General features: G+C 32.0%; 1 protein-coding gene across 5 annotated transcripts in view; it reads right to left on the bottom strand.

Annotated features, from left to right (window-relative positions):
• The window catches only part of LOC126978383 (GRB10-interacting GYF protein 2), a 41,913-nt gene extending 37,878 nt beyond the window's left edge, over positions 1–4,035 (bottom strand). For 4 of the 5 annotated variants that reach the window (XM_050827141.1, XM_050827143.1, XM_050827142.1 and 1 more), the window contains exons 1-3: positions 3,951–4,035; positions 1,625–1,956; positions 276–414 (exon numbers count right to left, since the gene is read on the bottom strand). In XM_050827141.1, the coding sequence (XP_050683098.1) occupies positions 276–414; positions 1,625–1,905 (420 nt within the window). In that variant the 5' untranslated portion in view covers positions 1,906–1,956; positions 3,951–4,035. The remainder of the gene's footprint in view (positions 1–275; positions 415–1,624; positions 1,957–3,950) is intronic. The other variant, XM_050827145.1, reaches the window with a different exon arrangement.
• Between the last annotated feature and the right edge of the window lie 8,769 nt (positions 4,036–12,804).

Raw genomic sequence — 12,804 nt, 5'->3', positions numbered from 1 at the left:
TATTAATTACATGTTTATTATTTTTAGATTTATGTAAATAAATTTTTAAATAATAGGAACTTTTCATTAAGTGTATTTTACTCTACAATCTTTTGTAGTGTAGTGTAGTAAATTCTTAACAATTAAAAGACATGTAATAATGGGCTATTAATAATAATAACAAGTCTTTCATTCAGGTAAACAATAATACAAATTAATATAATCTGTTATTTCAATTTGTTATACCACCATTATGATTATTATGTGTACCAGAAGTAAAATAATAAAGTACTTACAATATGATCCTCTTCTTCATGGGCTTCTAGTGCATATAGTGAATTCCTGGATGGTTGGAACAATGCTGTGTTGGACTGCAGTTGCCCTGGTGCCCCCGAATTTCTGTCACACAAAGCTAACATTTCCTCTCTGCCATACCTGTATTTTTAAAAAAGTCACATTCTTAAGGAACGTCAGTCTTTGTATTGCGTGGAATATTAAGCAAACAAAACGTGCAAAAAGCAAAGCCAAAGACATGCCTGGAATGTGAGTTTTTCGGAAGTGCTCCAAATGCAATAAATTCACAAAACTATATGGTGAATTGATAGCATTTAATACTATAACTTAGACTGGCCATATATCAACTACTTATAAACTTTCTTTCTATATAAAATTTTAAACACATTAATAAAGATAAAATCACAACTTTAATCATTTCCTACCATTCCACATATTACTTTTGTGATATATTATATTAAATTACAAAATGAAAAAGGGATATTACAGAAAACAAACAGTAATTGAGTTGTACTTCAAGCTTGTTTTTAGTTTAATATTAGTATATTATACTATTACCAGCTATACTTGTATAGCTTAAAATAGAGTTTGGTAAAGCTCTATAAGGAACAAACAATATTATCATGAAAAATGAGAACACAACTCACTCGCATAAAGTAAGACTAGTCTCTTGTGCTCACTGTCAATAACAAGTCTTAAATCAATCTATAATCTATATACTTAAAAAGTGTATTAATGAAAATAGCACAATAAGATTGGGATGTACAGACACATTATCATCTTGCCTCAGTCACTTTTCAATAGGGGAGGAGGTTATAAGGTGACACAAACCTTTAATTTTGTTAGAAAAGGAGTAAATATTAAATTGTAAAACACAAGTAAGACTTGAGGACTGGCCCCTATCCCCATTACTGTGTCCCTCAGTCAGACTAGAGATTATGGTTGGTTTTATACAACATCACCAGTGAGTCTTTTAAGATATCTCTAGAAAAGGGAGTGGCTAACATTCATAGATTGATGGCCAAATTTGAGCCCAAAAGTCGCCATTTTGGTTTTTTTTTATTGCCAAGACATCAATATGTAACAAGTGAATAAGTACAAGTATTGACAATAGTTCTAGTACAAATAAAAAAAATTGTTTAGAATAGAACTCCTGGCCAGACTAAGTTTTAAATTACATTATTTAAGTATATCATTTATACAAAGTTCAAGACTACATTATATTGATGATGCAAATATGAGTTATGCACCAGATTGTTAAATAAATAATTAAATAATGTAGTTATAAACATAAAGAGGAACTAGTGTGAAATGGCATTAAGTGGTGATGATAGCAAAGAAAAAAAAGTACCTCATTCTGGATAGTTGAATATTTGGAGCTGGGTTAGTTGTTCTTGTGCCTGAAGTGCTCGGACTATTTCCTACATTTCCTCCAGCTGCAGTATCTCTCTGTGAACCTTGATTAGCTGTATTAATGGCACTTGTTACTTGATGTGGATTGTTAGATCCTGCAGGTGATACTGGCTGGTTGCCTGACACAGCCGTACTTGTTGATTGACTATTTCTATTAGCCTCTCCATGCAGATTACGCAGCCACTCAGGACCAAACTTGATTGGATTACGGTCAGCCATTGTATACAGAATTGAGAATGCGAAATAATAGATGAAATGGTTGATCAGGAACTGTAACAAGAGATTAAAGTAATAAGACAGGCAACAAAATACTAAGAAACATTAGACTACTAATAATTATTAAACTAATAATGAAGAAGTATGTAAGGCAGTATTCACTGCACCAGCAGTCACATTATTTTTGAAGTAGGGCTCGCATACATTTTGTGATGTCAATTAATAATGTTACTTAACAAAACAATGATGCAATATCTGCTTGCCTTGACCATACATAAAACTAAATAAAAAACAAGTTAGTAACCTGAAATATCACCAGAGGAAACACAGGATGTTGCCTGCCTTTACAAGTCAAAACTTTACTGACATAAAATCAACAGATTACTCGTAGAAGTCAATCTCTAAAAATACAATATAAACACATGCTAATTTCACAAAACTTAATACATATATATTTTAAATAAAAAATATAAAATTAACACAAGGATGGACCATAAATTTTTAAAAAGTAACAACTATAATAATACTATTTACTTCCATATTGTAATATTTTTAATGTAATCACTAATATTGTAATAAGCCTTTGACTTGAGTCTGCATTTAATAAATTATTTAAATTTATATATAGATAATTCAGATTCACTTTTGGGTACCTTATTGGAAAATTTAATACCATTGCATATAAAAGAAATACTTATTTTACAGACAATAGACTAGTAGGGGCACTATATGAATAATGTCGTAATATGAATTTCTTTGAATTTTTCCCTCAAGAGTTTCTTGTGGGTTCATTTAATATATGGCACTTTAGAAAGGTGTACTCGCTTCTTTTTTAATGTACCCATATCATATTGTCCTGGAAAGCTTAAGTAATCGGAGCTTATCAGATGCGATATTTTAGAATCTATAGGGTAATAATATTAATTAAATAGTTCTTAGAGGATCTGGATTTATTGCAAACCATGGAAGGATAAAATAAAATTTAAAAATATATACCCTATATTTTTTCGTTTTTTGTTAAAAAACGTTTGTGTGGTAAAAGTTATTATAACATAAATAACTTTCTTAATGATACCACAGATTGGGAATGAAGCGACCACCCTCAGGCTATTAAATAATAAGTTTAATTGTACAATGTTACTGTGTTAATCTTACTTTAATTGTAATACATATTTTTGATGAAAAAAAAGCCCGCTGAGTTTGTTGTGCCCATTCTTCTCAGGCCTGAGGCATTAATTTTGGAATGGGTGGTAGTTTTTTTGACTTTCAATAAGTGATTTCACATCCTATTTTGAATAAAAATATTTGAATTTTGAATTAATTTCGGTATGCTGGGCAATATGTTTGAAAAAACTCATTAGTGATCTAGTTAAGATGTTCAAGTGTAACAAAAATAGAATTAAAATTTATGAATAGTTGGGATAAATATAGTAATTGTTTTGCACAGTAATATTAAGACCAGTATCTTTAATTTAATTTTAATTCTGAATGAATAATAAAAATAACACATACAATTTCTTTTAACTTGAAAACAAATAAAAACAATGATGGGATTAATTTGTTGTATTTCCTAACGAACAATGAACACAATATCTTGAACACAACAGCAAACAATATAATTACTCTTCGGTTTCTTTACAAATACTACTACAGTAATCAAAGATGAAGCCAGTATACCTCTTATAATATGAATACAATTTTGTGTAAAAGGTTCGAAACAATCGGTAAAGAACATAAGGAGATTTAGGATTTTGAACAAACTAAATGGAATAACTTTAAATATTTGCGTGTATTAGATATTTAAAATATAGAAATTGTCACATAAACAAAATATGTTTATACATCCAAATTCCTCGTGCTTAACAGCTAACTGCTTATTTTCCATATTTGTACGTATAATAATATTATACCTAAGACAACTACGCGTCATGTGGCAAGTAGCTCAAAGCAATATTGTTTCAAAATTTTATGTTCTAATGCAAAATATTTGAAAAATATCTAAATAAATACAAATACGAAAAATTAAGAGAATTATTGCTGGGTTTTACCTTATTTCTTTAATTCAGTGATGACCCCAAATTCGAGCACGCCGTAGGCTAAAAGAGAATTGTGAAATGAGAAATATTTAATGGCGGAAAGCAGTAATGTCAAATCGGATATCTTTACACTTCGATCAGTAGGGCAACATTGATTAATAGTTATCATAGAAGGAGAGTGAATGATAATGAATAACATAGAAACATTATCCCATTTTACTGCATCATACGTTTAAAGTGGGCTATAATTTGAAGAATATAAATTTATAATGACACCCGACCTTCAATGGAAATGACAATTTTTTTTCTAAAAATGCCTAACGTAGATACGGAATACAATAAGCAACAACAATAAATAAAATAAGCCATTTATTGCTGTTATTTTGAACTTAATTAACAAAACATATTAAAAGTTTAATAGAGATAAAAAAATATCATTATTCAAATTTAAACTATCTATCTGCCATTGGCATTCGGTTTTTCGTCCCTTGCAACAGCTTGTCTTTCGACAAAGACCTCCTCTAAGGCTTTCTACTTGTCTCTATCTTTTGCTATACGTAACAATTCTGGGCCCGCTGCTTTTTTAAAATCATCTTCCCATCTCTTTCTCTGTCTTCCTCTGCTTCGTTTGCTTTCTCTATATTATTATTTTGGTCCATTTCATTTTCTTTTCTCTCAACATAATATGTCCTGTCCATATTTTCTGTATACTTTTTGAACTTTTTTGAACTTAGTTACCCGTTTTATCTTATCTGTACTCTATCCCTTCTCCTTACTCCCAATACGCTTCTCTCTATCCCATTCTGACATAATATATTGATTTTATTTTGCTGCTGTTCTGTTAAGGATCTAGTATGGCATGTGTATGTCAGACATGGCAGGATTAAAAACTTTGCGTTTCTCTGACATTGGCAACTGTTTGTTTTTCATTATTTCACGTAGTGTTTAAATTATCTTTGATTTCACTTAACGACCAAAATCTCTTCCATGTGTTAGTCTTCTTATTTAATATAATTAGTTATTATAAAGTTTACTTCAATTACATTTCATGAAATATAAGTTGCTTGTTGGCTTCCCTTCTTTTATGGAAAGAGAGTAACAAATAAGTAAAACCAGTACCTATATGAAATATATAGTATTGCTAATTGACACTAAATCAATTTTATATTTCTTATTTTTACCTTAATTTATTTATTATATTGAAATTTATTTAATTCTCGTCTATTGGTTGTGGTTTTCTAAATATATTAGTTAGAAGTGGCTTCTGGTTGCTGATGTATGATACAATTATAAATTGTATAGGTGACCAAGCAACATCAGGGTTTCGAATTTTGATGTCATTGTGCGCGCGCATCGTAAATATTTATTCGATCTTATCTATTTATCTTATTATACTTATTTGAACTTTCGTAAGTCACCACTAACTTTATTTCTTAAAATCAGCTTCACTCACGATTCATCGGTGTAGGTACCATCTAGCAATGAAATAAGTAATTGACGTTGACAGTTGACAAAATGGTCATACTAATTAATCACGATTGACTTTGTCAAAATTATTTTTGACGTTTATTATAGATGCCGTGGCCGTGTCAAAAGTTTTTTATTAATTCCAGTACCGACTTTTGTTTGGCAGAGTCTACGATATTATGGCAATTGGCAACACTGTTGATATCAGAGCCCAGAGGCGAAGTCAGACGAGGACTTTGTTTTTCTGATAACCCTTGATGATCCTGCTGCTTTTGTTGATACAATGTTTATTTTCGATAACAAATTATATAGCTCCGGTAAGAAAGTCGTTTCAATATCACCGATTGTTGATCAAATATACTTACAACTCCACTTCTCTAAATACTGATACGATTCAAATCCGCTGCGCATTTCGCCGTGTTATTGGTCGGTTGATATAATCCCTACTGAGCCAAACCATGCAAATATATAAGATTTCGGCATTTAATAGCTAATAATAAGAATTTTTATGTTCAGTCGATTTCAATAAACGGAGAAGGCTATGAAGTCATTTATATTTTTTTTTAATATTGGTTATCTGAGAACTTCGTCGTTCATTTGTTTTTCTAACCATACCGTACTATAGTGTGTGAAGAAAACGTATTAAATTCAGTGATCGTGATCAAGTTACACTTAACAATTTAATATTATAGCATATAAATGATCATTACAATACAATAAAGGTGAAGTGTCGAAAATATATAACACACGTTAATAAAACTGTTGTGAAAAAGTGAAAAGTAAAGTGGGTACTTACAAAATAGTAATCAGCTGACGGAATCCACAACAATAATAAGTGGTGACAACTACAGCATACTATCGTATGCCCATCATTTCAATATTAAATTTCGAACAGAAGTAAGAAGTAATTTAATTTCATAAATTTAATCTTATTATTCAAATAATGAGTTCATTGACGATAGGTATAACGTATTTCATCGTGATCGTGACACCACTACATAAAGAAAATTCGATAGTGGAGGGGTTTTGATTTCGGTATTGAAAAAATATAGATGTTACAGAATTCATTCTTGGGAAGCTAAATTTGAAGATCTCTGGGTAAACAACGAAATGTATATTATTTAAAACTTATCGCAATGCTCTAATTGAAATAGAATTTAAATTATTAGGAGATAGATGTGAAGTTATTATCAATGTGGACTTTAAAAGTTACCTAGAAACGGTGGAGAGTAGCATAAAAGTTAATCCTAAATATTTTCTAAGTATTTGAAAAAAAGCCTAGTAATAAATGCGACTATACAGCTTTAATGACGCTAAATGATTATTCGTTTACTAACGGTTCAGATATTTGTAACCAGTAGGTACCTTGTCATTTTTCAAGTGTGTATGAACAAGATGTAAAAAAGCAATAGAGAAGCCTCGAAATTAATAAAGTGCCGGGCCCTGATGATATTCCAGCTATATTTATTAAGCGATGCTCACTGTTAAGGCCATTTTCGTTCAGACGCCAGACGGCGAATTTCCTAAAATATGCGAAAAGGCTAGAGTGGTTCAGTGGTGGCAGAAAACATAAATAAACTAAGTGTAAGTAGACCCATTTGTATATTATCAGGTTTTTCAAAAGTACATACCTACAGGTTTTATATTAGGGTTGTCTTTATTTGAGTACAATTCTTCTAGTTTCGTCAGGGGACGGCCCATCGACAGATATATCAATTTGAACTCTAGTTGCCTGATTACCGCTCGATTGAGATTCATAAGAACTCTTGGCTTTAAGTTTGCAGTTGGGAAATGAAGGCTGAACCTAGCGTAGATATTTAACCCTGCATCCCCATTCCCAAGCAAACGCATTGTGTCACCACGCTGCATGATATGTTTGATCTAGAGCGAGTATTTTGGAACGACATGAGCACGACTGGACGCAAGCAAATCCACCTCTGGCACACCCCACTATCGGAAAAAGCAGGACGAAAATGCCACATATGTCCCGGAACATCCTTAATCTGCCTCCTCGAATCGGCTGTTCCTTGTCAAAAGTTCTTACTGCCTCTTCTTTTGACACTATAACGTTGGTTAGATGAGCCTTATTGCTTAGATGGTTTTCTTAGAAGGCTTGTAAGCCCGCGGTAAATGATTGTATTGAATTGGAAAGTTATAGTAAAAGCATGGGGCTGCATAGGAGCATACGATTTGTACTCCCGAGGGGGTTTATATTGTAATACAACGGTATCGTAGGGCGACCGGTTTTATTAAAGTCGCTGGATCCAGGTCGCAGCCTGAGATGAGGGATAACTTTCTTTCCTTGCGCAGAAATCTTGCTTCTTGAATTTTTTTTTATGAAGTCAGAAATTTGTTCTTTATTAAATAAAAATTCACAAGATCGAGGTATCTCTTTTTTTCCGAGCAATATTAATTGTATTTTTGTAAATCACATGATTTACAATTCTAGCGGCTTCGGCTTGCTCGAAGCTCAATTAAAATTAAACGATCCTCATCCATTGCGATTTGGTGATTGGGCTATTCTGCCCATACTCGGCAGAATGCATTAATCATCACGCTAGCATCAATGTAGTCATCCGTAGGGCAATTGCCGCTATTAATATACACCAGCCAATTTATACGCGTCGCGATGACAATCTTCCTGAAGGAATGACCCAAGGAGTGGCTTTGGCACGGAGAAGTGCGCTGGTATGGGACGCGACTTGTATCGACATTCTGGCCAATCATGTCTAAGCTACTTCTTGGTCCAGCACCAATAACAAACTGCCGAAGACAGCAAAGCTCACAATGAAACTTACATGTTTGTTCCTTTGACACCTGGGCCCCTGAAGCCCAGAGACGCGGAGAATGTACAAAGTACTATCTACGCGCCTCAATAAGACTGGTGGAAACCAATGCGCTGGCAGCTATTTTGACCAACGGATCAGCCGTTGATAACTACTAAGTTATCCAACGAGGAAATAATGCCAGTATTTTAGATACACTTCCTGGTGGTGCTAGTTTTAACTTCATGTAATCATATAAAGTAATATAAATATCACTTAAATATAGTTATGAGCATTATGTTGTTTTGAATAAAAGTAAGGTGTGTAAGTACATACGTTGTCTGCCTGATTTGTATTTTATAAGCGAGAACATGTAATCGACATTTTGTTTTTTTTTAGATTGTAGTTTTACTTGACATCATAATATCTTGGATATTTGTTTTGGATTACTTTTTTTTTAGCTAGTTTTTCCTTCTTCTCATTAACCTTTATAATTTTAAATCTGTAAAAAAGTATAATTTGCGTGCAATAGCATTTTTTATTCTGGAAAGATATTTATGTTGATATATTATAATAACACTAAAACACAATTACAAATGAAAGTTACATTTAAAACTGTCGCATCAAGGTAATTAACATCCAACAATCCAATTTATGCCTTGCCGCCTTAAGATAAGTTCAATTGACAAACGCAGTGAGACTACATGCGTTATTGAATTCCTTACGAATTAACTTAAAAAAATATTAACTGAAGATAAGAAACCTTCTTTTGTGTTTAGGAGTGTTATTTTTACTATATATTACTTAGTCTGGTGATAAATACTGTTACAATTAAAAATATTACATTTGAATTTGGAATCTGTCATTTTTATATCACAAGCTGCCGCTATTATTACCCACTAAATATACACCCTATATTTTATTCATTTTTTTAAAGTACAGGTATATCAAAAGTTAATATTATTCAGTATCCCACAGTGAATTAGTAATAAATACATGTACCTAGACCTCGGCATAAAAACTGTCCGGCAAGAAATAATCCAAACTAGCCTGAAATACCAGGACAAACTAACAACCCATGTCAACGAGCTAGCCAAGTCTTTGAGTGGAAAGGGTGGCATCCAGTTCACCAGGCTTAAGAGACATGATATCACAAATCTCAGTAAAAGATATCAATAATAAATGGAGAGTTTGATGCAAAGTAATTTTACATCAATTTCGGGCTCTCGGCGATGACTCTTTGAGCAGATATATGCAGCCAAAACAGTGGCTTATTGTTTGAAGTAACAGATTGCCACGACGCAGAAAAACAAAAAAAAAATCAGAGCTGAAGACTGGCCGTCGTCTAGTCCCGATCTTAATCTATTATGATTTAAGGTCAGTTTTAGAGAGTAAGTACGGCTTGCTCTAATCGCCATGATAATTTGGAGTACCTAAAACGATTGGCAGTGAAAATTTTTCCCATGGAAAGAGTGTGAGCTTCTATTGATAACTGGACTCAACGTTTAAAGGACTGTATTGCAGCCAATGGAGACCACTTCGAATAAGCTTTTTATATTATAAAATCAATAAATATTTATGTATTAAACTAATACACTGTAAAAGTAATAAATGTTATTTGAAATGGTCAATTTTTTTTTGTTTCAGTATTTATGGCAAGACTAGATATACAGCACACGCTTAGTTATTTAGGCATAGCAAGTATCGTAGGTAGTTTTTTTTCATTGCTTTAGATATATACAATCCATTTTGCCATTAAAACAAAATTACCGTTCACATATTACATAGTAAGTATTAAAAATTGTGCAAAAGATTAAGATTATGAACAGAAAATATAGCTACTGAATATTTACTTCTGTAAAACAGTGAATCTTTTGTGTTAATCAATAAGTTATCATTATATCAGTACATACCTAACTACGTCCTAAAGTTATTTCGGCAAACAATATAATATTATATAGTTTATTATTAATTACATTTAATGAAATACTTAAAACGCTTTGAACATGATTGATAATGTAATTGTAAAATACCTACCTACTCTGTTAATTGAAAAGCGTGGTCCATGAGTTTCTTGTATGTTCTTCTCACGAGTTCTACATTTTCCGAACATATTATAATAGTAAATTGAGTAATTTAAAAGAAATATTTATAGTGATTCAAAAGCGCTTAGTTTAAGCCTAATTGAATGTGTTTATTTGACTTTGACTTTGAAAAACAAACAATGTCGGTTTTGAAATAATCGCATAATTGCGCCGAATACACGGCCCTTACGATCTTTTACCCACAAGGTTTTAATACCGGTTATAACTTGCAATGTTGACAAGTTGACATTCAAGTAAGAATTAATGCGTAGATAGTTATTATTGTCTTGCAACGTTATCGCGTCAATAAATATACCAACATATTATATTGTTTGTATCAGAAATCAATAACATGTGCTGGACATAAATAAAACTGCTAACGAGGAGTTTCTATCAATCATAGGTACTTTATACAAATACAAATATTTTATTTTGTCTCAAAAGAAAAACGTATTATACAAAAAAGCCATGTACATGTTACTACATACTCATAATACCTACTACACAACATTATACATCACAACCTTTAGATACAAACATTAAGAAGAAGCCTACATACTTATGTTTGGTAAGTGCATCTAGACAAGTAGGTACGAAGTTTTTATTGCTAGGACTTCTTAAAGAACCTAGGCACATACAGACAGTAGGTTTTATGTGAAGCAGACATAAAAACTGGTGCCTTTCCAGAAAATTGATATTTTGCTGGAGTGGTAGGCATGTAGTCTACATTATGACAACAATCTACTAGTACATGGCTGAGCTATAACTCCTAAGTTTCCCTGTGTTTAGGATATTAGGACTCCCCGTGTATCGGTCTGTTATTCCATAGTTCAAGAATGTGTATGTCTGACTTTTATAATGCACAAAATGAGTAGTAGTTTAATAATTTTGAGAGGAAAAATAAATAAGTAATATAATATAGTATATAATTAATTTAAAGATATGTTTATATGTCTGCGCGTCTGTTACTTCAATGGACAAAAAAGAAAGAAATGGATATTCCCTGGTTGACACAATAAGGGAAAAAATTGATAACAAAAATAACTGCTCTAAATAAATCTACTTTTCAGCCAAAAATGTGAGACTTTACTTCCTATGCATATGAAAGGTATCTGATCTGAAGACATCTTCAATACTGCCTGATGTTACATATCGTAAGAAAATCATTAAATCAGAACATTACACCACGCACTCTTCGCGTTCTCCCGCATCACCAAAATATATAATTCCGTCTTATCTGTAGACAAAACTGAAATCAAAGACGCGATTAATGACTACTTGCAAACTTGAGACAACTATAACACGAGCATTGACACCTACATACCTATAAAAGAGAAGCTTTCCGTTCTGATAAAGGGTTATGAGAGTTTAATGGCGAAATGATAAAATAGTAAGAAAGTAAGTCGGAAAAAAACACGACGTAATTAGTTTTGTTTTGCGGCTTCACTCATATTCAAAGTGAAAGGAAGCCAAGTTTAACATGAAGAAAATAATAACGCTCTAGCCTCACCGTGCCAAATGTCAAAATATAGATGCAATTTTTTTGTGAAACGGAGAAGTGGTAAAGCAGGTGGAAGATACTATATTTCTTGACATTACTCTTGATTCCTAATTATAATTTCCCCCCTACTGAAGGATTGGCTAATAAATTTACGGCCGTTTTCAATAACGTATCCCTAGTAATGGATTGCATTACATTGCTATCACCGTTTAAAATGTTAAAAATATAAGAAATTTAACTGACGTAGATACGGCGCTACTAGCTTACTTTAGTCATTTTCATAGTTCCATGTCCTATGGTGTATTTCTATGGGGCTGTGCAACCGATATTAATACCATCTTTGTGCTGCAGAAGTGGCTCTTCGCGCCACATAAAACGTAGGTCCTAAATAATCATAGAGATTTTTTCAAAGAAATTAACATCTTAACTGTTGCATCTCAAGTTATGTTTGTTCATAAGCAATTTTCAAGAAACTTTTATTTTCATAATGTTAACACGAGGAACAAACCTGATAAGCAATATGCCTACTAATCGGTTAAGTCAAGTTAGTAAGTCTGTTGTTGGGCGATGTATATGCTTTTACAAGATCCCAGAAAATGTAAAAAACAAATGTGTTACGAAATTCAAAAGAATTGTAAAAAAGCGTTTGGTAAAGATTATTATAACATAAAATATGACTTTCTTAATGATAGGTACCACAGACTCGGAATGAAGCTACCAACTTCAGTCTATGTAATAATAAATTACATATACTATGACAAAATTTTGATTAAAAAAAATATGCCATACACAAAACAGTTGATAAATATAATGTAAATGTATTGTCAAAGAATAGGTATATATAATAGTACAATATGGCCCCGTATTACAATATTATTTATTTTCCAAAAATATTAGAAAAACAATTTTTAAATAAAAAAAGCTTTTTTCTAAATTTGTTATGATATTAATAAAAAAAAAGTTCAATTATGGTAATTTTTTCAACCAATTTCCATTCCGGTACGATATTTTTTTCGACCAATTTCCATGCCACGTACTTATGGACATCC

The sequence above is a fragment of the Leptidea sinapis genome, chromosome Z, assembly GCF_905404315.1.
Source record: "Leptidea sinapis chromosome Z, ilLepSina1.1, whole genome shotgun sequence".
Taxonomy (NCBI): Eukaryota; Metazoa; Arthropoda; class Insecta; order Lepidoptera; family Pieridae; genus Leptidea; species Leptidea sinapis.
The sequence above is the reverse complement of the archived record's forward strand: the minus strand, read 5'-3'. Positions and strand labels throughout refer to the sequence as shown.